The sequence below is a fragment of the Panicum virgatum genome, chromosome 3N (genome assembly GCF_016808335.1).
Source record: "Panicum virgatum strain AP13 chromosome 3N, P.virgatum_v5, whole genome shotgun sequence".
In the NCBI taxonomy this organism is placed as follows: domain Eukaryota; kingdom Viridiplantae; phylum Streptophyta; class Magnoliopsida; order Poales; family Poaceae; genus Panicum; species Panicum virgatum.
In genome coordinates, this window is record NC_053147.1 from 27,552,167 (window position 1) to 27,579,140 (window position 26,974).

General features: G+C 48.0%; 2 protein-coding genes, 1 long non-coding RNA gene and 1 pseudogene across 4 annotated transcripts; 1 reads left to right on the forward strand and 3 right to left on the reverse strand.

Annotated features, from left to right (window-relative positions):
• Positions 1-341: 341 nt before the first annotated feature.
• Positions 342-2,884, reverse strand: LOC120665474 (transcription factor MYBC1-like). Its single transcript, XM_039945049.1, has one exon. It carries the CDS (start codon positions 2,257-2,259, stop codon positions 1,324-1,326), a length of 936 nt encoding a protein of 311 aa, XP_039800983.1. The 5' UTR covers positions 2,260-2,884; the 3' UTR covers positions 342-1,323.
• A 12,060-nt stretch (positions 2,885-14,944) lies between these two features.
• Positions 14,945-18,221, reverse strand: LOC120665475. Its single transcript, XM_039945050.1, has 4 exons — positions 17,807-18,221; positions 15,803-16,403; positions 15,476-15,722; positions 14,945-15,196 (listed from the first exon to the last, which is right to left on the reverse strand). Exons 1-4 carry the CDS (start codon positions 17,967-17,969, stop codon positions 15,164-15,166), a joined length of 1,044 nt encoding a protein of 347 aa, XP_039800984.1. The 5' UTR covers positions 17,970-18,221; the 3' UTR covers positions 14,945-15,163.
• A 3,302-nt stretch (positions 18,222-21,523) lies between these two features.
• Positions 21,524-24,045, reverse strand: LOC120667468. 2 transcript variants are annotated; one of them, XR_005672198.1, is made up of 5 exons: positions 23,826-24,045; positions 23,639-23,752; positions 23,434-23,573; positions 22,951-22,995; positions 21,524-21,837 (listed from the first exon to the last, which is right to left on the reverse strand). It is a non-coding gene; the product is annotated as an uncharacterized LOC120667468 (long non-coding RNA). The 2 variants fall into 2 exon arrangements; XR_005672197.1 differs by having other exon boundaries at positions 23,434-23,752.
• A 7-nt stretch (positions 24,046-24,052) lies between these two features.
• LOC120667713 lies at positions 24,053-26,026 on the forward strand (annotated as a pseudogene).
• Positions 26,027-26,974: the final 948 nt, after the last annotated feature.

The window sequence follows — 26,974 nt, forward strand, 5'->3', positions numbered from 1 at the left end:
CAATAACTATCTACTAATTATAAAATAATCATGGATGAAGTTTTGCAAAAGCGAGTCTTCTTGTTGGGCTTGGGCAAGTGTTGGAAACTACAAAATCGCAGAGCCAGGCCAACCACCACTGGCGATAAACTAATCCACAGATTTGGATGGGCACATCGCACATCAGGCTCTGCTCAGCATCCCGTCAAAGAGGATCGAAGGAGGGTGATGAACTCTCTTTCGTAACAGCGACATCTGTTAGGGGAGGAAAAAAAGAACAGGCGCATGATGCAGATGAGAGTCTGAAGATTTTGACTCGAGCAGGGAGCCAGAGAACCTGAGCATCCGCTGTGCTAGCATGATTCATCAAGGTGGTCTCTCTTTTTTTTTTCTCAGGGCTGCAAAGAAGCTCTTAGCTTTAAGCTGCGCAGATATACAGATGACTGACTGGTCGCTACAATTTGCTACAACAACAACAACAAACTCCAATTTGAGCGGCTCCAATGTTCTCGGGACACGGAAAGCAGAGAATGTGACAACACTATCGCAACCCATGCTACACATATCATACTATACTCTTGTCTCCGTCAGAGGAGGCGCAAGGAAGAAAACTGGCAGAGCAGCAGATTATTGTGCTCTGAATCTCTCTGTTTGGCGGCCCTCGCAGACGATTTGACTCCCACAACAAGATCGAATTTTATCATACCCCTATCCAATCCTCAAGCTTATTGATCTTCAGGGTGTGCCTCCTTGGGATTGCTTATTCAACCCTGCCTGCCTGTATCCATATGGAACTCTTCGTAGTGATGCAGAATGGTTGCATCATGCTCTGAAGCAATGGTTGTTGCATCAATTGAAGAACAGAGCAGTTCGACCCCGGATCCTCGGCGCAATCGCGAGGATTGAGCTGTTCTTCGATGGCGAAGGCAAGAAAAATTCTAGATTGTAGGCGGACACAATTTTGTTGTACCTGAATATCATCTCTAAGGATAACTTTATGTCATCAGCAACAAGAACAATGGAAGGGGGGAGAACATGACAAATAGGCAAATAGCAGCAATACACGAACATCAACAGCAACAATGGCGGTGGGGGTGGGGGAGATGCTACAGGGAGGAAGAACACATGGATCATGGATGGGTGGATGGATTGCTATTTCCCAAGAATTCTAGGACTCAATTATGAGATGTGGTTTGAGCCTTGCTCGATTTCTATGCCGATCTGTGGGAAGCAGCGGCGGTTGCGCAGCAGAGGGGGAGCAGGAAAGCGAACGAATTTTATGTACCCGAGGGCGGAGGCGGCCGCCCGCTGCCCGATGCCCGTCGCCGTCGGACCCCGGCGGCCTCAGTGGTCCCCGGACGTCGGGAACAGCGTCAGCTCGCGGCGGCCGCCGGTGCCGGGGCCGCCTCGGGATCCGAGGTCCATGTCGTCGGCGAAGGAGGCGGGCGCCATCATGCGGTGGTGGTGCATCCCGGGCGGGCCGACGGGCGGCGCGCCGGCGCCGACCGCGCGGCTGAGGAAGCCGTGGTCGAAGCCGGCGCCCGTGGGGCCGTAGTGGCCGAGCGGCCGGGCGGCGGGGTGGTGGAAGTGGCCGATCTGCGGCGCGTGGTGGTGGTGGTGGTGGTGCGCGGCGCCCATGGGCGCGAAGGGCGGGTACGGGTCGGCGGCGGCGGCGGGCGCGCGGTGGCCGGGCGGGAGGAAGGGGACGGGCCCCGTGGCGAAGAGGTGCTCGGTGGCGGCGTCGGTGCCGGAGCCGGAGGAGTGGCTGCCGCCCGCGCCCCCGCCCCCGCCGCCGCCCCCGCCGAGCCCCTGCATGCGCTTAAGGTAGAGGCGGTACTTCTGGAGGTGGGAGGCGACGTTCTCGCGCGTGAGGCCGTCGACGCTCATGAGCTGCATTATGGTCTTGGGCACGGCGTTCTTGATGCCGAGGTGCGCGACGGCGTCGACGAAGCGCTTGTGCAGCTGCGGCGTCCACACGAGGCGCGGGCGCTTGAGCGTCCGGGCCGGCTCGTCGCTGGCGCCGCCCCCGCCACCGCCGCTGGAGCCCGCGGCCGACGACGCGCCGCCTCCGCCGCCGTTCATGTCCGGGCCGCCCGCGCCGCCGGCCCCGCCTCCCCCCGCGCCACCCCCCGTCCCGCCGCCGCCGCTGTGCGCCTGGATGTCGAAGGCGACGGCGAGATCGGGCGTGATGAGCGTCTGCGAGAGCGGCATCAGCTCGTCCGGCCGCGGCAGCTGCTCCTCGCAGCGCGCGAACCAGCTGGGCTCCTCCTCCTCCCTCATGGCCGCGGCTCCTCCCCTGCTCCCCTCACCTCGGCGCCGGAGCAGAGCAATTCTTGCAGCTCGCTCGACTCACTCGCCGGGGCGGCGGCGGCAGCACCACCAGTAGACGACCCGACTCCACTCCAGGTCTCCAGCAGAAGCAAGCAAGCGAGGAGGGGTTACTTCGAGGTGGATCTCTCTTCTTCCAAGCTTTCCCACCCTTCTCTCTCTCTCTTGTGTGTGTGTGTGTTTGGGCCTTTTCCCCCTGCTGCTGCTACTGCTGCTGTGCCATGATATCCTCTCCGCGCCCCCCCCTCTCTCTAGCTGTGCTGGTGGTGCCGCAGCTCGGGTGCCGATGATGAGGGAGAATCTGGCGAGTGGACTAGTTTAATTAGTGCGCTGCCCGCCCCGCCAAGCTATTTTTGTGCCATCTTTGGTTCCTTTGTTTGCTTGTTCGCTCCTTGCCTTGCCAATTCCGAATTCATCTCCCCATCTCCATCCCATGACAGAGAAGTGAAAAAAAAAGAATCCAAGGATCATTTTTCCCCCTAAAACTCCGGAGCAAGCACGTACTGGATGGAAGTTTGGAACGCATGAATTCGGCTAACCCACTCGGTTAAAGTGACCCAGGAGCCGGGGGGGGGGGGATGAGATCTTGCAGTGATTACTCCTAGATTGGTTGATCTCTCAGTACGACCGAGCGAGGGAGATGGGGCCCCTGGAGCAGCGGGGTGGGATCCGGTGGGGGTGCGATGAGAATCAGACGGGGGGCGATGGCGATGATGATGATATCTTAGCTGGAGTTTGGTTTGTCCTGATGTGGGCATGTCGCCGCGGATCACACCTCGCTCGCTGCTGGAAATCTAGACTAGTTTGTTTGGGCTGGTTGGGATCGTGGATCTGGCAAGTGCGTGCGTACGGACGCGGGGGGATTTGGTGAAGCTCAGTCTGATGACGTGGCGCTGCCGCTGCTGCTAAATTCCAAAGAACAAAGAGGAGTGAGAGGGGAACGGGGAGGTTTGATCTGTCTAATAACCACCCTATTACTAGCTTGATGAGTGGTAGCAGTCCTGTGCTTGTTTGGAACTGATGAGAGATCTCGTAGAAATTTTGCGAATACGAAAAAATTTCGAAAGATGTTTTAAACAGAGAGGAGTCAGGTCAGGGATCCGGCAGGAATTCACACAACTTGCAAAGCCTTGTTTTAGAAAGATGGCGGAAAAGGATGCACATGCGGATAGATATGCAAAAGGAGGAAACCAGGAGGGGGTGAATAATTGAGGAAGCGTTGCCTTTTTTTGTTTGCATGGCATTTATACTTTTGGGAAACGGTTCCCTGATCTCGTAGGACTCCTGTTCTTCTTGCTTGCGATCGATCCATAATGGCCGTGTGGTCACTGGTTGACTGTCACCACCAACAGGAAGAATTATCCGTTGGAGGGCCAGATCGGTGATGGCGCATGGATTGATTGGGGTGTTATTAGTGCTCCATTAAGGTTATAAAAGAGGGGAATTGTTTATTTTTCAGATTTAGATCAGAGGGATTGATTTGGAAATGGTTTAGGGGATATACATAAGCCCTTGAGCCTTGGTTCACGCGCTCTACCGTTACATCTTGACGAGGCACGAAAAAAATGTTTCTTAAGGAATCACGAAGAACACAAGTAATACTCGTACATGTTGCGTATATAAGCACCCTTGCTATTCGTCAAAACATGCATCTTATCTACGTCCACATGAGCATGACATTGGCTTAAAATCCCCGTGGTGATGTGGCATGGTGGCAATGGTGGTGCTTGAAGTGAGAAGGCTGGAGTGTATGTGTTGGTAAGAACATATATCCAACATGCTACAAGTATTAGGGCATGTACAACCCACAGACTCTTCAAAAGACTAGAATATGACATATAGACAATTAAAAAGACAGGTCGTACAACCCAGACACGAGGGGTCGACTGCAAACACTTTAATGCTCCATATGTAACCAAGATTCGCACACGCTGTCGAGAAGAGATGACGAGTCGTACAACGCAGCTCCTCGCGACGCTTGGGCCTCGGAGCATGGGCCCTCGCCATCGTCTTGCGAGGCGACGAAGTGACCGTCTCCAAGCTAAAGTGAGGTGATTTTTGCAAAAATGCAAAGACCGAGATGGCGCGTTGTACGTGCCCTTGAGGGTTCAGTTTGTAAGGTCTCCAACTTTTTCTGACTCTCCAGAGCCGGTGAACCCGCTCAGTTCATTTTGAGAATGGTTTTAATGAGTAGTTAATATTATAGTACACAAGACTCCATAGAATCCGGAACCGTTTCCGTAAAAGTTGTACCAAACTTGGACTTGACCGGTCTCAATGAAATTTTCATTGAGAGTTTTATAGCATTAATTCTATACCACATCATCATTTTGCTGATATGATGAGAAGAGAGAAGGAGCGAGTTTCATGGGATGAGAGAGAAGTTTTCTCTCCATAAAACTTAGCCTGCACAGTTACTTAATTCTCAGTCTTTGTAAATATGTGTATTTGTAAATATGCACTGAGACTAGACTAAGTAGTGTATATTTTTTCGCGAACGTGACTGAGCACGTATTTCATTAAAAAGGAAGCAATACGACCGATACAAACCTTAATAGACAGGGGCTATTAAGGCGAATACAAACCACCACCAAGCAAGTGGTAGGTGACCCTAACGAGAACAACAAGAAAAACAGAGAGGAAACACACGAACCCACGAACCAAGATACAACCTAGCAACTAAACCTGCTAAATAAACACCATCGCCAAGGAAGCTAAGGGTCTCCAAACTCAAATGTGGCAAAGCATCCACCCGACCGACGAACCAAGGCGGCAAAACATCCGCCCGAAGCAATCAACAACCAGCACGACAACGGCGGTAAAGCATCCGCCAACGAAGAGGGGCGGCAAAGCATCCGCTAGACGACATCCTGTGCAACCTGGACGAGGTGGATGAAAAAGGCGAAGGCAGGCACAGAAGCAGGAGCTCTCCGAGGAGAGCTGACGACCACCGCCAGGACCAGATGAATTGGAGCAAAGTTCGGCAACGATTCCATCGACTTCTAGCAGAGTTTCCAAAACGACGCCTCCAAGAAGGGAGAGACGCAACAGACGCCGCCGTTGTCCGACCGACATGGTCAAGGCTTTCGCCCGGAAAGCACACACGAGAGGAGGGGAGTGGGATAAAATGACGCCTTCAAGAAGGTAACGGCGCCCGAGGGCGTCGCCGTCATCGGTCCGCGAGCAGACCCAAGCTTTCGCCTTCACCCAACTTTCTTCCCTGAGCCAGAGAAACCGTCGGAGTGCCAGAACCTTCGACCCACTTCTTCCCAGAGTTGGAGAAGCAACCGGAGTGCCAAGAGCCAGGGAGGCAGAGGCGCACCGCACCAGACCGCCCCAGCCCAGCAAGGTGACCCCGACGCAGCACCTCCCGAAGGGCCGGACCGAGAGAGGACCGGCTGGAGGCCTTAGCAGCGGCTACCAGCGCCGCGAACCCTGGCGAGGGGGGCGGCGGCTGCCAGCAGCAGCGCCCAGCGACGGGAGGCTGGCCGGCCACCAGAGGGAGACCCTAGGCGAGGAGGGGCGATCCCCAGCAAACCATGACGAGGGCGCCCGGATCCGGCCCAGGGCAGCCCAGATCCGGCGAAGGGGGCGCCGGATCCGCCCCCCGGCGGCCGGCGGCAGGCGGCAGTGCACAACCTAGGTTCGCGAGGATGGGGAACAAGGGGAGGAGAGGGAGGGAGGGAAGAAGCCGGGCCGACTTCGGCACAGCTCTCGGCTGCCACCGCCGCGGCGGCCACCGGAGGCAGGCGGAGGGAGGGAGGGTTGGGGGCGCAGGAGTCGCCCCCCCCCCCCCCCCGAGCAGCCAGGGAGGGCGACGCGGGGGGGGGGGGGGCACTAAGTAGTGTATATTAAAAACGGTTTACATCGATTTATGGGGAGTCGAGATAGACATTAAGGATGGCATCAAAATAATAATGATGCCATGGAAACTATGAGCAAGACATGTTAGTGTGATTAATCCAAACGTGTTGGAAGTAAGAGGACCAACAAGATGCTAAGGTGGCTAGAGTCACCAAGTTTGTATAGATCGAAGATGGGGACGTTGATTCTAAAGCAGTGGACTCGACATTGCATTGTATATGGGTAGATACGGCGTAGGATGTTAATTTTATATAAAAAAAGAAGTTGTAATATACTCATGTATTTCCTCTCTCTTCCATATTGTAGTTCCTCGGGGCCGTTTAGTTCCCAAAATATTTTGGTCAAAAAATTTTCTCAAATTTTTTGGACACATGCATGAAGTATTAAATGTAAGTAAACAACAAAACTAATTGCACAGTTTGGATGTACACGACGAGACGAATCTTTTGAACCTAATTAGCGCATGATTAGAACATAAGTGCTACAGTAACCCGCATGTGCTAATGATGCGGTCAAAGACCTTAAAAGATTTGTCTTGCGGTTTTCAGGTGAGTTCTGAAATTTGTTTTTTAATTAGTGTCCTAAAAACCCTCCAGACATATGGTCAAATAGTCGATTTGACATCCAAAAAAATTTATTTTGGGAACTAAACGGCCCCTCTGCTATTCTAAAAATTCGTTAAGATTTTTCTATGTCTCCTCTGTTGTCCGTTGTTAGAGATGTGTGTCATCTTCTTTGTACGGGGTAGGCGTTTATTAGATGGGACCCACTCACAGAGTAACAGTGACGAGCAGATTATGGTCGGTGCGCGAGGTTGAGAAAGATCATCAAAACGAGAGTGGTTAGCCAACATCCAGCTTCATCATAGATCCGCCGGGAAGCATCGGGGTCGGGTCTCATGGGTTGGGGGAAGAAGGCTAGAGGAGAAGGAAATAGGAGACTTGGATTAGAGATTAGTGGTTGAAAGCTCAAGTGCTGAAATCGTAGCATGGAATTTGTAAAGATATAGTACCTCGAAGCTATAATACAATGCAATTAGCATCACCTTTCTAAAGACATTATCCACCTACTTCTGTAAGACGCACATGCATTGCGAGTTCAAACACGGGAACACGGGAATAGTGAGATCATGCATGGCACCGCGCACGATCTGTACTCCCAAGCAGTAGGCGAGCACACAGTTGAGACGTCACCCGCAGAGATCATCCTCCGAGTACGTGATGTGCGCCTCGCCGCATGCGCTGCCCCCCCAAATCTCAGCTCGTTGGGCCTTGAAGAGAGTACCACGGCACGGTAACCCACAGAATATCCAGGCACCTTTTCCTAGTCCCGTAGGCAAAGGCTCCCTCTTTTTTCCTCATGCCTACGCCACTCCTTTTCACAAGAACGTTTGGCCCCTGCCGAAAAAGAGAAGGGCCTCCCGCCTCCGGCAGGCATGCTCTCGCGGAAAAAGGAGGGCGCAGCATCGCCTGCTGGGGGAACCCAAAACATGGTGTGGATTCGAAGGTTAAATCCCCTTGATCCTCGGGGCGGCAGGCCGAGATCGCCGCGGGGCAACGGGCGGCGGCGGCGCGTGATCGGATCGACGGACACGGACGTGCGCGCGCTTGCCTTGCCTGCTGTGCAGCCCAGTTCACGATCCACTCTTGCGCGCTTGTTGCGCTAGTCGCCGATCCATCACAAAAGGCAGAGCACGCGTTAGGACCTGGCCCCAAAGTACAAGCATGCTGCTGCTGCTGGTCCTCGACACTAACACAGCACTCAGCGGCCTCAAATTGGCGCTTTCCTGTCACAAGGGGGAAAAAAAACTGCATGCAGCTTGTAGGCCATGCGTATTAGTCACGGACATGTGGGCCACGAAGGGTCTAAAACAGTTTGTTTTCTTGTGAGCTCTCTTTTTTTTTCTTCCTTGCAGTGTTTTTCTTGATTGTACATGTACCATTGCTTATCTGGCTGCTACTGCTCTACCGGTCTATACATCCATTCCATCTAGAGGACAATATTGGCACCAATTATAGGTTCCGGTTTCCGAAGCCGTGCTACCTCATTCTCATCCTCACCCACCATCGGAGGTGTGTCCTCATAGGCATCTCCTGTCAATCACACGGAATATGTGAGCGGACGGACGGACAGGACCGCCATTGGAATGTTGTTGCTTCCGCAAGTGGCATGGCGTCGCGTTTGGGCTTTCTCAGCAAGTCGGGAGCCACTTGAATGCCTGACGGGTCGACGACGACGACGACGACGGGGACGTCGAGGCGAGGGACACAATGGACGACCCACACGCGCCGCAGGGGCTCGGATAAGAGTTTTGGTGGATGATACAGAGCCTTTTAACTTGGCTAGCACTTGCACTGCAGCAGACAGGAGGATGACGACGCCTCAGCATGTTCTGCGTGGGACCCACCTGCCAGTCTCGGCTCTGGATCAACGGCTGCTAAGATCACAACTTCGATAAAGATATATTGAGCTAGATTTGCTAGGGAGATCCGACCCCTCAATCGCGTAGAGGACAATAATGAATTCCTTTTAGGAAAAGAACAACCAATTTTCAGCGAAGAAGAAAAAATAGTGGAGTCAAAGCGATCCAATAGGTTCTGATTGGGAGCTATTGTGTCAATCTTAGAAAATTAGTTAAGAGACTAAAATTTCAGCAATGGCCAATGATTGGGGAAATAAGTATCTTTTTGCCCACATATGTAGGCTGTAGCACATCATGCCCGGAAAACAATTTCGGTCGGCTGTGAATATCTATCGTCTTGATTAAACAATCTGCCATCAACGAGTTCTTCCTCTTTATCCCAAACAAATTTTAAAACCACGAGTCATGGAGTCATGGTTCCTTTTGTTCGTTTTCTATCACCGAAGTCATTGATCCTTTGTTCCTCCTTATCACCACCACCACCTAATTAACTAGTATAATTTTGGGCACACATCATCAACCAAAATTTGCTATTTTCTAACCCTGCAGGTACGGCGGTGCTCATGTTCGAAACGCCGTGGTAGACTGATGAACAATGATATGGCATGACACAGCTTTGCTTTGGCACTAGCAATAAACAAACTGGGACTTGGAAGATTTGGAGGTATCAGCTGGGCTGGAGATTGCATAGTGACAGCGATTTTTGTCCGGGGGATAGCGACCTTCAGATTCTTTCCATTTTATTCGCTGAGAAGGACAGGACGGTTTGACACCACAGACTTGTTCGTTTGGCTGCTCGTACAAGGTATTGATGTGGCACAACTGAATCCTCTAACCCTCGCCATACGTACCGACCTTTGATCAGTTCTGCTGTCTGAACATGGTTCCAGTTAAAGAACTTTTCAGACAGGACATGCTAGTTCAGGCTAATTCCTGCTTTCTTCGAATTGGATTATCAAAATTAAAAGTAAGCATGGTAGTTTATAATTTCTTGGTCCAGCCTTTAGCAGTGGCTACCCTTGGATTCTTGCAATTTGATGGTGGGCCTAGATCAGAGACAGTAGCACTAGATAGGCAGTAGATGCCTGTATAATTTTTTTTTAAAAAAATCTGTCTGCATGCTCTATGATAAGTAGTAAGTAATTGGTGGGCACAGCATCTGGAGATTCGTCTAGAGAATCCAACTCGCAGAAAGCTTTGCAAAATTCCCTGGAGTTAGGCCCAAAGTTTCACTTTCACGCACAATCGAGCCTGGGTCCGGTCAAAGTAAACTGCAGCTTTCACTTGTGTTCTCGCAGCGAATAAACAAGTGCAGACATGCTTGCTTTGCGACGTGAAAAAGTGACATTGCCTTGGTAATCCCTTGTAGTTTAATCCAAAGGCTGACGCATCATCAGCTCTCATCCCTCTAGATGAGAACAGGATAAAAAGTTGGCTGGAAGCTAAGCATTGCCTAGCCATCAGGTTAAGCCACCCGCGCCCAGCCTGCGTGTTCGGTTGGCATTTGTTTTATTACTGCTGGTCACCATCGTCGCAAGAGGCTGAAAGCGCTTTCATGGATGCTTTGCTGATGCTCAGTTTTCCCACACTTCCAAACAGTGGTGGTTAGGATCGAGTAATAGGGAACAGTGACTGCTGGCAGAATTTAAGTCCCGAGTTGACAGTCGTTATCTGATTTTAAATCTGGGTTTCTTCGATTTGAATTTTTGTTTCCCTGAGACTGAACCCATGCTGCGTAAGGGTAGGACCCAGGATACTAAATGTAATGTACTGGTATGAATTCAGGATATCTGCATTTTCGGAAGAAAAAGATTCAGGATATCTGAACCACAAAGCTAGATGTTCGTAGGCTAGCTAGGTTGTACTAGGTTCTGTACATCTTCAGAGATTCACCGTGTTCGGCAGGCTGGGGCTGGAGGCTGGAGCTGGAGTGGTGTGAGAGAAAAATACTATTACATGGCTTGTGGCTGGAGGCTGGAACTGGAGGGATATGAGAGGGATTCACTGTAGCGCTGGAGGCACCAGCCTCTAGCCGAACACGGTGATTGATGAACTTTCTGTACGGAGATGGCCAAATCTGTATTGTAGCGCATAGATGGAGTTCATAACTGACAAGATTGGGGTTGTTTTCCGAAAATTGTCGTCTTCTCGAATAAAAGGAAAATGAGGGAGAAAAATCTCCAGTTCAGTCTTATCCCACGAAAGCATCACCTTTGTACGTTTGCTGTTGAACCATGTCCTTACTCCATCTTTTTCTACATATAAGGAAAATTATTTTTTCCATGGAATTAGTCCAGGGCCTTTGATTCATGAAAGCCCTGCAAATCCTTATGCTAGTTCAACAGAGGAAGAGGATTGACAAAAGGGTAATAGAACAGTATTTTAGAACAGGCAGATGCTAGATGTCGCTGCAGCACAAGCCCATGCCCATGCCCATGCCCATACCCATACAAGATGCCAGTGAATTTCCCTAGTCCATTCCAGCTGCAGCTTCCAGGTAGGAACCAGATGGTCTGATTCCTAGTTATGATGCGAACTATAATTTACAGCTCCATCCACATCCAGTGGTTTATAACATCAGGGGTTGGTGTCAGTGAAGAAGCTTTCTAGTTTCTAAGTGCGTAGCGTCAGACGCACATCTGATCCGGTTGCCACACAGTGCTGCTTAGTGGCCTACTGCTGTACTGTTCGTTGTAAGGTCATGCTTTCGCTGTCGGTTCAGGCTTATAAATATTGCTCTAGATGTCGTCGAGACACCAGTACCATATGGTGCCAAAGCTAAAATACTCGAGGACCATGCCATGCGTCCCTTGTGCAGCTGTGCCCCTCCATTGGCAGGTGCAGGTAAGCCACCTACAGATCACAAGGGTTAAACAGCAGCCATGCTGCAGTCTCTAACTCAGTTCCTCAAAAAAAAAAATCTCTGACTCAGTTGACAAACCAAATGTAAAGAAAAAGAAAAGGAAAAAAAAACAGCAACAACATGGGTGTTCTTGGGACCTGCATCAGCAGGAAGCTTCACAGGATCTGACGGGCATCACCATCGCCACCACACCAACCGGAACCGCCACCACCATACAGACACCGGAGTATATCTGCAAGCAGGGACAACAGATGCTTCTTGCTAGGGAGTGCAGCTACCAGAATATCTCCTCCTAGTCCTAGATAATGAGCTGCCAGAAGATGCTGGGTATTAAACTGTTGTTCATCAGCGAGGGATCAGCATCAGCTCGGCTCCATCGAGATCGATCAATCTCGCTCGCTCGCTCGCGCACCCCGCCGCCATTAGTTTACGCGCCCGTAAGCACGCACCTATCCACGAGACGACGAGATAAGATATGATAGTGTATTGTCAATCATGGCGGCCTGCCTCGCCATTGGCGCGGCCGGGAGAATCTGATCGCGCTTTTTTAAAAAATAATAATGCGCGCCACTTGGTGGTGGGAGAAGCGGGTACTCTAATCTTAAGTCTACTGGTCCGGGGCTATGGGCTTAAACATATCTCCATCGCGGGAAGGGGATAAAGAATGTGGCGGGCACATTGTCTGCGGCATGTTTGATAGCAGGTGCAGCGGATTTGGGGGCAGCCGGAATCTGTCAGTAGTTTAAGCTGGGTTCGATTTGGATCTTGGAAGAACCATGAGGCTGCAAGTGATTAGACAGAGACGAGGGGCAAACATGTCTTTTCACGGCAACTTTCTTTTTGGAAGTAAATGAAGACCATTGGAAGTTTGATTTTGGGCAAGACCATTGGTACTCCCTCCATCTTAAAATAAATACAATTTTAGAGTTCAAAATTTGTCCCACAAAAAATATTAACATTGACCGACCTACCATAAAAGACAAGCTAGTTTCCAGAAGATTCTCACAAAAGACAATTAACACCTCATTCACTCACCACAAAAGACAAATGGTATTTTGGTAATTTTACACCTAGCATTAGTTTGCGTATTTGGTTATAGAATTGTATTTATTTTGGGACGGAGGGAGTACTTGCTTTCATTGTCTGAAACTTACCGCATGTCATTAAAAGTTGTCATTTTACGCAAGCTCAACAAGCTAGTACAAATAATTGGGGGGGGGGGGGGGGGGGGGTAATTGCCTGGTCGAGCATAAACCTCATGTAGAGTCTGGAATAAGAAAACTATTCATCTAGAGAAACACCCGTCTTTTGGCAATGCCAAATGGTATCTTAATTAAATTGCGTTTATTCTTCATCAATGGCATAAATCAAATAAGTTGTGAACGATAAAATGTGACACGACCTTAAATAGGTGTACTTAAATATCTGTGGTGAATGTAGAAACGATAACTGGAAATCTTAAAAATATCAGAATTCTTAATCATCACTCGAGTGAAATCTAATTTTTCTCCTGTGAGTCGATTTTTTCTGTTGAAGGCCGGCCCACGAGGCGAGCGTCCGATAAGATACGACCCATCAACTCGTCACTCTGCAATCGCGTCACGACCCTTGATGCAGCACTGTGGAGCAGGCCAAGCAGTAGCGAGCATTTTGGGCCAGTCAACCCACATGGGCCTGTGGCCGACCGGCCCAGCAGGCGAGCACTAAAATCGGCCAGTGGCCTCTGAAGTCTGAACAACATATATGGGGCGGGTACGCGGCCCAAATTTGTACCCGGCCAAATTGCCAATCTAGTTGGTTTTTAAAAGAAAAAAGTTTTTTTTGTTTCCCTCAACTTTGGATCGAATATGCTTTTTCCTCACTAGACAATGAAACCGTCCGTCCAGCCTCCTTAGACTCGTAAAACCGTTTACATAACCTCCTTAAGCGGATTGAGGCTGAGGTGACAGTCGTTTTTCTCCTTTTCTTTTATGTTTATTTTGACTAAATTTTTGAAAAATCATAGTAAATCACAAAAAAATTATAAAATAGAAAATTTAATTTTGTTGGACTCCAAATGAGTAGATCTATGCAATGCATATATTACATGGTATACTTTAGTACAATTTTTTTGCTGTAGTTTTAGATATATGCTTTTCTGTAATTAATTTATAGCTACAGTTTTTGCCATCCAATTTTGGTGAAATTTTTATGGATTATATTATTTGATTGAGTTATAAATTTTTTTTTTATAATTATTGGACCATGTTTAAATGAGCTATAGATTTATCTATATAACATGGATAAATCTATAAATAAACCTAGATAAATCAATAACTCAGTCATACATGATCTAATAATCATAAATTTTTACTACATATCAATCATGTAATGATTAGACCACCATGAAAATTTTGACATAATTGGATAACGGAGACTGTAGCTATAAATTAATTAAAAAAATATCTAAAGTTAAAAAACATTTGTACTAAAGTATACCATATAATATGTTCACTGCGTAGATCTACTTATGTTGAATTCAACAAAATTGATTTCTCCATTTTATGATTTTTTTATGATTTATTGTGATTTTTCAAATATCTAGTCAAAATAAAAATAAAAAAAGAGAAAAACAGCTACCACCTCAGCCTCAAACCGCTCAGGGAGCTTATGTGAACCATTTTATAAGTTTGAGGAGACTGGATGGGCGGTTTCATTGTCCACGAAGGAAAGACAGATTCTGCCCAAAATTGAGGGAGACAAAAAGAATTTTTTCCTTTTTAAAACAGCAGGTTCCCAAGCATTTTATTCAGTTTCGGTTCTGCACTCTCCTGTCTCCTGTCATATTTCATCCTCGACATGTGTTCATGGTAAATCGATCTACCGATGTGATGGTTTTTCCTTTTAACTATAGACCGACCAGTTTATGGAGGATTGTCGAACTATGGCAAAGATAGTACCCAACATGTTCTGGTTGCTAAAAACACCATTGGATACTACATACTAATTGCTAAAAAATACCCTTGGATGCCTACTTGCATCCCTGTGACGCTGCCAATTATTTAGCTTTTACTCGCATCCCTTACCCTGCCACTTATTTAGTGTTTGCCTTCGAGTAAAGACAGATTCCAAACTCAAATTTTATTAGATCCCGTTTGGATATAAAGGCTAATGGATAAAAATGCTAAACTTTAGCACAGTCCCACCCCAAGCAGGAGTGCTGAAATGGTAGCTAAACTTTAGCCAATTAAGAATTTTAGCATAGTTGCGAGTGCTAATAAGTGCTAAAATTTAGTACTCAATTTTAGCCTATCCAATCAGACCGGTGTACCGTATACTCTAAGAACTACTGTTAATTGTCAACCAAGTACTGCCGAACAGAGAATAGCAGATTAGGAAACCAATGATCGGTGGGCGCTGGCAACGACCAGCCTCGGACCAGTACCACCAGCCACCACCGCAGTTCGCGGTTATCCACCCAGCACTGTTCTTGGGGCCCTAAACTGGAGTTGAGAGACGAGCACTGGACATTAGACAAGCACCATCAGTTCCAGAGTAGTTCACAATAATAGTTGAACGAATTAAGACTCCTTATACAAACTACGTTCGACGCTACACTGAAGTTTTGTAATAGAAATAGCTCGAAACTGAAGTAGACTCCACTTAACAACACAACATAGTGCAAGTTCAACAGAGAGTAGTTCCCACTTCCCAGAAAGAAGAATCTTTTAACCATGGTTGAAGGATTGGTAGAGTGGAACCTGCAAGAACAACAAAATATTCTGGTCATTTCTTCAGAAGATGATCCCAAATGAACTTAACTGGCAGTTTTTCACTTGTTTGAAATAAAAGAATGCATATGGTAAGGAAATGCACGTGAACACAAAATATTCTTGCTGGCTATCCAAGCATAAATGGGCAACCTTGAGTTTGGCTACCAAGAGTTTACAATCACAGGGACTCTTAAAGTGCACAGTGCATTGATAATTCACCGAACCTTGCATATGATGTACAGTCTGAAAACTGAGTGATATGCACACCTGAGAAATCATGGGCCCAGCGTTGTCATAGCAATGGGGATACATCATTGCTGGGGTTGGCCAGTGTGGGTAAACAGCGGCTCCAGAAGATGACCCCATCGATAGATCAGGTTGGCCAAAGTACACAGTAGGCTGGTTCGTGGACATGCCAGGAGATTGCACATAACCAACACCATACTGCATAAACTGAGGCACAACAAAGTTGAAGGCACCTGGGCTGAAGTCAGGCACTGGGCTCCTAACATACCTGCAAGAGGATATATGTTACTACAGCCCATCATCAACATAAATTAGTGGGAACAAGAATTAACTAATGGGTATGCTAACCTTTTGTAATTTCGATCATAGTCAGGGTCACTACGATCTTTTTCAGTATCCTTGAAAACTGCAACCCTGGAACGGTTGTTTAATGTGTTGACTTTGATCTCATCAGCAGAAGGCTCAACGTTCACAAGCTCATCTCTGCCAGTGGAAAGAGTTCCCAAAACAGTTGCAGCATCAGTATCTGCAGAAATGGAACCATTGAAGATGCGTGCTCGCGCTTTATTATATTCCTCTATCCTCTCTTCAACAGTTTTAGGTGCACCATTCTTGTTTCCAGCATCAGCTGTGCCATTTTGGAATGCTTTGGGCCTTTGATAGATGACAAACTTGAGCTTCTCTGCTGCTTCATGGTCATTTCTTGCTTGTTTGCTAGGAACTTCTGATAAAGCAATAGGAGGATATCTGCTTTCTGGTGTTTTTCTTGCAACTATCTTGCTAACTGAACCATCTACTAAACTATCTGCTACTGTAGTCTCTAGGCCATAATGTTGCGCGACACGATGAGCAGCACAGCGAAGATATGAAGTTGGGAAGTTCTGGAATTCAAATTCTTGCAGCTGAGAGTTCTGCATAAATTTCTGTATATCCAGTTCCATCCGTAAAACTGTAATAAGAGAGAACCGGAATGATTATGCAGAAATAGAAGACTAAATATGGATAGTTATCTAGTGACAAAATTTGTACAAGGAACCAGCTAAAAGGATTAATCTTCTATCAACCAGCAATTATCTTCAAACCAGAACTACTTTTCAAACGTTCAATAACTAAATGAAAATTAGAAGTTCCATGCCATAACAGCAATCTCACTGCCCAAATTCAGCTATTTATCTTAATATGTTCCTCATTTAGTTTACCTTGATAGTATATTTCCAGACGTGCACAATGTTATTCCATTTCTGCCTTACAGATGAAGGTTGAAGAAATGATAAGCACATGAAGTGAATAACAATTTAACAATATGACAAACAAAAAGGAAATAAAACCCAATTTCCACAGTGCAGATTGAGGTATATCTAGTGTTTGTTGCATAAGATGCTTTACTATGGTTTGATCTGTATATAAAAGGTGCAGTCAGAAACAGGGCACATGCTTAGGAGTTTAGATGAGGTACATAAAAGGACAAACCTTCACGGCATAACAGTTTCAAGGCATGAAAGAAACAGGAAAAAAGGTCAAAAGCTTAATTACACATATTGCTATGGTATGGTGGGATATAATGCAGGGGACAGGGGAAGTTAGATAGGGATACAGGTGAACACGATAAATTAGCTCGTAGATGGGCAATGCTATGCATATGACGGATCACGGATCAGTACAACCTGCGTGCAACTGCACTGAGCAACCGACCACATAGTTCATCAGCACATCACATAGCCCAAGCCAAGTAGGAAATCCAAGGTAATGTGCTTAGTTCTATGTGGTTGGGAAGCAAATTGTTGTCCGTAACCATTTCCATTCATAGAAAGATCCCTCCTCCTACATTAATATACTACTAGCGTCCTAAAATGAGCTTCATCTAGCGCAGTTAAAAGCCCTACCACAACAATGATCATGCTTCCACTCATGACTACCAGCAATTTTCAGATATACGGAACCGATAGAACAGTTAAACTAGAGCAAAAATTACCACAGGATTGCGTAGCAAAAGCAAAGCAAAATCAGCATCAAAGCAAGTAGCAACAACTATGAAAGACACCATAATACAACAAGCTTGAAGGACAGGTAAATCAGACATCGTAATTCGTAGCAATTCCCGCGCTAGCCGTGCTACATCGCTCCTACCGAGGCAAATCAAACCGAAGGAGACTCTAATCCCCAATTCCGCACTTGGAACGCAGCAGGGCCAAACCCTGGCCTAGGGACAGGACGCACGAATCCGGGCCGAAATCCAGCAGCCCGCCCACGCGGACCCTCCGCGACAGTCACATCCGCGTACGCGTGACCCTACGACACCGAAATCGCGAGCGAGACGGCGAGTGGATACGTGAGGCGGGGGTCGGCACGTACCCATGAGGCGGTGGCGAGGGTTGTCGAGCGCCTCGACGAGGAACGGGTCCACGTGGGAGGCGACCCTCTCGTCGACGGCCACCGCCTCCGCCGCCCGCGCGCCCTCGTCGGCTGCGGCTGCGGGCGGCGGCGGCGACGCTGGTGCGGCTGGGGAGGAGCTCATCGCGCGGCGGTAGGGGGCGCGGGCCCGGCGGCCTAGGGTACGCGGGGGCGGGGCGGAGAGGAGAGGGAGGGAGGCTGCCGTGGACGGCCGACGACTCGCCTTTCCCCTGCCCGCGTCCCGATCCCGAAGCGGCTGGCTGCTGCTGCGGCTGCGCCTGCGCTGAGGGGAGGCCGAGCGGTGCCCGTCTGCCCGAGAAGAGGAGGGGACGGGGGTTCCCAGCGCCAGCACGGCTCCGGATTTTTTAACGCCGCCCGCGTGCAACCAAACCAAACCAAACCAAAGGATCTGCGGCGCGGGTCGGATGAGGCGACGGATCGGGCTTCGGGCTCGGCTCGCGGCTGGAGTTGGGATTGGATTGGAATCGGAATCGGCTGCGGGACAGCGGGAGGGAGGGGGTCGCGATCCTAGGCGTTCGTGCGATCAGGCGGCCCGGAATGGCTTTCGAAGAAATGCGGCGGGTTTTGTACGCGGCGCGGGCCGTTGGATTTTCCGATTCACACACGAGTCTGAACACGTTATGGACTTATGCTTCCACGTTACTAGTAGGTCTCCTTTTTTTTTCTGTTTCTGATGAATTTTTTAACACGAGTGCCCGCCGATCAGCGGTGTGGGAAACGCAACGTGGCAGTATCATCTCCACCGGTATGTCTAACAATGAAAGGAGACAAATATCTAGGTATAACATCTATTTTTTTTACGATTACACAATACAACATAGATACCCACAACTTACTACGTACACTCAATTCTGTGAACGCACGTACGTAAACCATACATGTATGGGCATTTTTGAAGACTGAGCCGTCAATTTCTAAAAATCATTTTTGTAGTCGTGAAATGCACAAATATCTACAGTATGAAACTACTTTTATAGATATACAATGTAATATACATTAGTGACTTTATTTGATATTGCATATGTTGATCTATTTTTCTATATAGTTTTGGTCAAAACTAGACAAGTTTAACTTAAGACAATACTAAATCAATTTATAATTTGAATGGCAGGAATGCATTGGTTAAGCTGAAATGTTGAAAGAACAAATTGGCAAAACAATCTAAATCCCATTGTCTCATGCCCATACAACGCAACCTCATCATCCAGATTCCAAATAAATAACAAAGTGTACGTTGGGTATCATGTGACCCTGGTGTGCTGAAGCATTGAAGATTACCTTCCCTGTTACGAAACAAAGCTTACTTTCCTCCTTGTAAGTACTACTAATATACTACACCCTCTACCCAGTATGTAAGGCGTAACCATCTCTAATTCAAAGATTCAAAAAACGTTTTTAATTCTCTATCAACACTAGTATTACTGCATCGATGTACGTGTGTGTAGAGAGAGCGCCTTATATTACGAGACTTGAGTAAAAATGATTATGCCTTATATATTAGGATGGAGGGAGTAGGCCACAAGCTGTTCTACCCAATCAGATCGGGTAAAGCTGGAATTGTTAAATTTTCTAAAACATTTTATTTCCCCTTTGAAGTTCAGGTCATCTCTACCCTAGTCGTCTATACTCCTTACCTTCTTCTAACTTCCTGCGGAGTCCACTAGGTGTTGTTGTTGATGTTGTTTCTTCTAGATGTTGTTATGGTTGCGGCTTCTATCCCTTCAGCTCTATTGGCCGTGTGTTGGCTGTACTTTAGTGTTTTTCTATTTTTAGTCATTTGTGTTCTAGTGTTGGTCAAGTTTTGTTTAGCTGCATCATGATTTATCAGTAAACTGTTTTCTTCTTAATGAATTACGTGTTAAGGCACATTCTCAAGAAAAAAAGTGCCATTGCAATCATGGCGGGAAAAAATTCTGCGCAGTGCAAGGGATTCTCTACTGCCGATCTAAGGTTGTGTTTAGTTTCTAAATTTTTTTTGGTTTGGGTATTGTAGCACTTTTGCTGTTATTTGGCAATTAATGTCTAATTATGGACTAATCTATACTATAAAGATCGAAAATAATTGAAAACGTTTCTCACCAAAACTGGGTCCGCCGTACCCCTAACGCTGGACCCGCGTGTCAGGATGGTGGGAGGTGGGAGGGGGTGGAGACCCATAAAAATCACGTGTTAGGAGATGTTTCTGCCAAAAAGGATTTTATTTTCTCACCAAATTGTGTTCTTACCCGCCGCGCGTACCTGGCCGTCATCAGCTTGCTGTTCGCAGGGTTTTTTACCGACCGTTCGGACCGAAACCGCCGCCCACCGGTTTCGGTAAACCGGACCGGTTTGACCGGTTACCGGAAAAAATGGCCAAATTCAAATTTCAAACCAAAAACGGCAGTTCAACCGGTTTCCACCGGTTAGCCGACCTGTTAGACCGGTTTTTACCGGTCCGGTTTGAGTGGTAACCGGCAAAATTTAATTTTTTTTTCTTTTTTGGTTTAAATTCAAATGCCCGCAAAGTATACTAAATGAATGTTTGTATAATATGTTTCAGCCTAAATGAACCCTCCAGCCCTCTTTTGTACCACTTTTACATTAATACAATGTATAACATATTTTATATTGTATTTGTATATTTTTGTATGCACACTTTTTTGTTTAACTTCAAATGCTCGCAAAGTATACTAAATGAACGAATATTTGAAAAAATTTGACACCATTAGATTCGTCGCAACTTGAAGTATTTTTAGGAATTTTTTGAGAATTTTTCATTTTTTTAAATTCAAATTTGAATTTTAAATTTGGGCCGGTTTGAAACCGGCCGGAACCGGAACCGGTCCGGACCGGTTTGACCGGTAACCGCGGTTTTCGGACCGGTTCCGGTCGGGATTTAAAACCCTAGCTGTTCGTCGCCCCTCCACCACCCCGCGCTCGTCACCGTTGGTGATGTTGGCCTCGGGAGGGCCCGGCGTCCCCTTCCGCGAACTTACCGAATTTCTTATACGGCGCGCGCGCGCCGCGACCGGTCCCGGCGAACGGATGACGTGGCGCGTGCTCGTCCACGCATTCGTCATCTTCAACCTGTAGCAGCGCACGTCTCATCTCCGCCGCTACCGGCCGGGCGAGCTGGGGGTTGGGGGAGGGGGCGGCCAGGGAGGGTGGGAGGTGGGTGGAGCGGCCGCAAGCGAGGTCGCCGGCTGCCGGGGTGGCGGCCGGCGGCCTTTAGGTTTCCGGGTTGTCGGGGTGGGGGCGGCTCCATGGTCACCGGCCATAGAGGGAAGGTCGGGGGCGGCGGCGGCCCGACGGTGGAGGCGGATTGGCCGGCGGAGGGCGAGGCGGCGCAGGAGCGCCGCCGGCCGGGCCGAGGCAGGACAACCGGTGGGCCTGTGCCGACGGCGGGGGTGGAGGACACCGGAGTGGGCGGCGCGGGCGGTTGGTGGGCTGCTCGGTCGCCGGCGGCCGCGGGTGGTGGAGAAGGCTGGCGGGCCGGTGTAGTAGGAGGAAGAAGAAAGAGAAATCTGAGGCCTAATTTGGCAGCAAGAGGCATAAAACCCAGGGATAAGAACCCCCTCATTTCCATGGGGAGAAATCCCTGCTTGGGATTCATTCCCCGTAACCATTTGGAAGACAAATGGTAGAAATCCCTAGATACAAAGAAAATGATCAAAAAAATTGGAAAAAATGAAAAGATTAGGTAACTTGCGTATCTTCTCTGGCAACGTCTACCACGGTTACAGAATGTAGAACATGTGGTTTGCCGTACACCCATAAATTAAAAAACAAAGATAAACGGCTATCAAGGCATAATGCATCTAACAGATTTGTATCATCCAACCATATCAGGTACTTGCATGCATATAAATAACACAACTGCAAAGAATCAAAAGGACTTGTAGCGCCATTAACAGTCAACTGCCATGTTGATTCATCTCAAATATGTAAAACTTCACTTCTCTGAGATCATGCATTGGTTCCCACCAAGCACACTGCAAGTAACACAAAAAATAGCGACATGTTAACTCGGATTCAAAAAGTTAGATGTTGAAAGATATCTGCATTTTTCATACCACACACACAATATGATTCTACTTAAAATCAAACTTAAAAGGTCATCAGTTGTTACAATTCACTTTAAGAATTTCGAAAAATACTCCTAGTCTCCTACAGTACAGCTTAGATTCAACATATAATTTAGACCTCATATGTTCAATACCTTTTTCATGACAACCACATGTTTTATGCTACTAGAAAAAAATAATACTAGCAGCTAGTGTTAATTGAGGCTTCAGAATAACGCGAAGCTGCAGCTCGAGCACGTGCAGATGCTGCTGAGCAATGTGCCGGGGCTGCTGAGCAACGTGCACAAGTTTTGGAAGGCCAAGTCTCCACAGTGGTCGAAACAAATGCACAATTGCAACAAGAGCAGCAAGCCCAACGCGATGAGCTTAGTTTCTTGAGTGATGAGCTTATTTCCTTGCGTCAAACACAGAGTGGAGAGAACTTGATCAACAAATGGGTGACCTTATTGCACGCATACATTCTGGTGCTTTGCAGCCTCCATCAAACACATAATATGTGGAATTACAATTCAGATCTATGTGGACAGTGGACACCACCAAGTAGCACTCCAATATCAATGCAAGAAAATTGGCATCAAAGAGATCTGCTTCGATCATTAGTTTAATAAATTGTGATGATAAAGGTGTCACTTTTCACATATCAATTGTGATGATTTACTTACCACTGTTATAATAAAATAGTGAGAAGAAGAATTGACACAATAATTTCTAACAAAATCAAATGTTTTTGTGACAACAAAAGGTGCCACAAATGGATAGGCTAATAGTGCTACATTAATTCACCACTATTGGGTATAGTTATTTGTGGGGAACAAAATTTCAACACTACAATATTTTTGACTTGAGTATTTATGGCAATTGGCAACCAGTGGTTTTATGTTTTTCTGATTAGTTTTCACCACAATCCCCCCCAACCCTTGTGATTAATCTAGCATCAAACACATTTTTTTCTTAGACCAAACAAGTATAATGTCTTCCTCAACTACTCTCTCTAGGCTTCACAGAATAAGAAATGCAGACCTGATTGCTTCAGTTTTATACCATTCATTGCTTCCACTGAGCACTCTGCAAGTAACACAAAAATTGACATTTCGCTTAGTTTATATGATTACAAAAGTATTAGAAATTCAGGTGCAAGACCAAAACAAAACTTCATCCATTCGATGATATCTATACTAACTCTACTTGCTTTTTCAGTCAGACATGATCAGACAAGTTTACATGGCTCAGTTTCATGGTTACAGAAAAAGTGCATATTCAGTCTTGAACAAGATTAGTCCAACTTGCTACACATGGATCACATCACATCCTAGCATGCATCAGATCAAATATGCAGAAGCGTGCTACACTTGCTCTGAAACTAGCTATTTTATTTCCAATAAATATCAATGTAGATTAGTATTTCATTAAAAATTGCACTGCCTAGCTAACTACCACTATTAGCATTGTCATGTTCTTTTGTGAAATGAGATGAAAAAAAGGCAAGATTGAGAATGCAGGTACCAAATGCACTAATATTTCAAGCCAAGCCACCAGTAGTTAGTAGTAGGAGCTGGTTCGATGGATCAGGATGAAACAAAACGCACACTGCCGGCCGGCCACCTCACCAGCCTACTGCATACACATGATACAGCATCACCAGCCTGCATACACATGATACGACAGCTTGAGAAACAAACAAAGAGAACTGCAGGAACAACAAGCCCACCTAGTAAATCTTGACGACATGCCGCTGAAGTGATAAGATAAGATCCTCACACTCCCATGACCAACTGCCTCAGATTGTCGTCTATTTGTGGCTGCAGCTCTTCTTCCCCGCGATCTACAAGAAAAGGTACGTGGAGATAATAGCGGGGGCACAGAGCAGATGCGGCGCGTAGATCGGATCGACTCACTTGATGTGGTGGCGATGGAGACGAGTACAGCGAGGCGACCAGCGGTGGCGGCGGAGAAGGAGAGCGCCAACGCGGTGGGTGGGAGGGGGGCGGAGGAGAGCACGTACACGCAGTGGCGACGGGGAAGGAGGAGGAGAGCGCGACCAAGGCGGCGTGCGACGGCGGAGGAGGAGGTGAGTGCAGCGGTGGTGATGGGGAGCGGAGGAGTCGAGTCGATGCGGGGAACGATGTCCGGTGTCCGGAGGTCGGGCTTATTTCCACGTGGAAAACCGGCTGATCGGGCTGGAGATCCTCGTTAGGCAGGCTTCCAAACGCGCCGGTTGAGTGGCCCGTGAAAACTTTCCATGCGGCCTGCCTCCACGAGGAAATGGCCGGGAACCCGGCGGGGAAACAAGCTGCCAAACGAGCCCTGAAGGAAGAAAAAAAAAAGAAGAGGATAGAGGAGGAAGAAGAACAGTAAAAAGGGTGGAGCTGTTCGCTGCTACGTGTAGCGGCGCTCGCGCGCCCTGCAGTGCCCCCCCGAACTTACCCGGACATCCAGCCCACCGCGCCCAAAATCCCGCAGATTTTCATGGCGTCGGAGACTCGGAGCTCGCCCTCCCGCTCCGCCCGCGCTCCTTCTGTTCCCCGCCCGCTACTGCCTGCACTCCCCTCCACCTCTCTCCCCTGGGGGCATGGTCGAGCATCGCCGAGCCCAAGCCGCACGCACGCGTTGCGCTCCGCCCTCCTCGTGTGGGCCGAGCCCAACCGCCGGTCGCCGGCTGCCGTCGCCAACTCGCCGCACGCGCCCACATCCTGAGCCGAAGCCTCAGGACGAGCAGGCCCGTGGCCAAGGACCAAATCAGCACCTTCACCCACTTCCCCCCCTCGCGCTCCGCCGCGCCGTTGGGGGGTTCGGCGTGCTCAATGTCTACCAGCGCCCCTCCATCCCCGTCCCCTACCCGTCCCTCGCCGGGGACTTCACGCTCCTCGTCGGGGACAGGTACAAGGCCGGCCACCGGCAGCTTAGGAAGAGCCTTGACGCCAGCGCCGCCCTGCCGTCGCCCGATGGTCTCCTCGACAAACAACAACGGTGTCCAGTCGCCGCAGGTGTTCGTCGGCGCCATCGGTGGGATGTACCTGTTCCGCGTGTCCAACGTGGGGCTCAAGGCCTCATCCTAGCGTGGCGAGGCCCAACCCGCAGGGCTCTACCACTACGGCGCCATCCCGATGTCGAGGACACTGGTGAGTGGTGCTTACGAGCTCGTCGCCGGCCCTTGGCGGACGGAGGCGGTGTGCGGTAAACGGCGTCTCCTTCGTCGTCCTGACACGCCGCTCAAGCTCGCGGACAACTACAACATCACCAGTGTCATCTTGTGGAACAGCCTCCCGGCGAGGTCCGCGGCCTGCCGACGGGTCGCCGCCGGGTGCCGGGACGCCCGTCTTCAGGCTCAACCTGCACGAGTTCGTCGAGGTCGTGTTCCAAAACACTGAGAACGAGCTGCAATCGTGGCATCTCGACGGATATGACTTTTGGGTTGTCATGTGAGCATTTACCCATTTTCAGTACCTGAAAAACTTGCCCTGCTCTTCACTTCTGCAAACAAGGAACATCTGCTCTTCACTTCTGAAGAACATCTGCAATGGCCAGTGGACTGAGATGCAGCGGCAAACCTATACATGGCTGACGCGCAAGCAAGACATACGTTTCAGGTATTGTAACTTGGAAGTAGATTGCTCAAGAACATGGCTCTGAATCTTGAACATTGTAGCAAGGAAACTGCTGAACACTTAAATCCTGAACATTGCATTGAGGAAACTGAACTGAACATTGGCAATTGTTTGTTCACACCAGCTGAACCCAAACGGAGGGTCGGCGATCTGGGACCGGCAGTACTTCGCGGCCAGCAGCTCTACCTCAGGGTCTGGACGCCAGAGCAGAGCTTCTCCAACGAGTACAGCATCCTGAGGAACGCCATACTCTATAGCAGGGCCGCCGGTCTCCCACACTTACGAGCAAGATGCAGAGAGACACAATCAATTCGTCATACTACTTATATTGTCTCTAGAATAAATCATTCTACTTATATAGCTGAAATCAAGAAAATAGGTGACAGAATGTTTTGTTGTAGCCAAAAGCTCAGATGAACTTGCTATTCTTAGATGGCGATGTGAGTAATTTATTTCTGCTTGTCATTTGCCTTAGAGTAAGAAAGGCCTCAGGTTGAATCTGTCCAATGATCTTTTCCCTAATTAATGCATTGCTGATTCAGAATTCGCAAACATACATTTGCATGTTTACCATATTAAAGTCAACAGGTTTCAGCTGATGCAATCAAATTTCAAGGCATATGATGTTGAACCATGCAAAAATAGGCTATGGTTTTGTACTGTTTTATCAGTTTCAAATGCGCTCTCATTTGCTTCCTGAACAAGAAAGGAGCCGCATCAATTCTTCACCTGCATTGCAAGTTGAAGTTAAGGAGTAAACATCAAGGTCTAACCTGCTTTACAGATAATTCCTTAGTTTTGCAGTATGTTCGTTGATGATAAAAAATGCAGCCTGATCTGCACAAACATTAACCTGTAATGTTAAATGATCCTGAACAACTAGAGGATGTGGATGACGGCAATACCCTCTACCTGCACTTCGTGTGGATGCTGGAGCAGACCTTCTCCAACCAGTATAATATAAATATCATATAAGACTTATTTACTCGGTTTCTTGAATACTGGATGAAAATAATTATAGTATAATGTGTTATTTAATGAAAGAATGACAAATAGTGTGTTATTTAATGCAAGAATGACAAATACGATGGATCCATAAATCTTGAAGGTTTTTAAAATACGTTTTAAAATATGTGAGTGCCGGCCGAGGAGGGTGGGAGGGGGTGGACCTAAAAAAAATCACGTGTTAGGAGATGTTTCTGCTAAAAAATTAATTTTTTTTGTCACCCGATAGTTCCTTACCCGCCCTCTCGTACCCGCTCGTCTCTCTCCCGCCCCTGCCAGCGCCCAGCATGAGTCGCATCCTCTTTCATGACGGCACCGCTATCCATCCAATCCAACTCGACCAGAGGCAGAGGATACAGCCCTGCGGTGCGGTGATGCTCTCCTCACCCGCCTGCTCACCATTCCGCCAGCGAAGCTCGCCGGAGGAGCACGAA

Bases quoted from the DNA above. Each gene is read 5' to 3' on its own strand.
- LOC120665474 (XM_039945049.1), bottom strand. From the start codon at position 2,259: ATGAGGGAGGAGGAGGAGCCCAGCTGGTTCGCGCGCTGCGAGGAGCAG.
- LOC120665475 (XM_039945050.1), bottom strand. From the start codon at position 17,969: ATGAGCTCCTCCCCAGCCGCACCAGCGTCGCCGCCGCCGCCCGCAGCC. The intron at 16,404-17,806 runs GTACGTGCCGAC...CTCTTATTACAG, and splicing joins CCCTCGCCACCGCCTCATGG to TTTTACGGATGGAACTGGAT. The intron at 15,723-15,802 runs GTTAGCATACCC...ATCCTCTTGCAG, and splicing joins TATGATCGAAATTACAAAAG to GTATGTTAGGAGCCCAGTGC.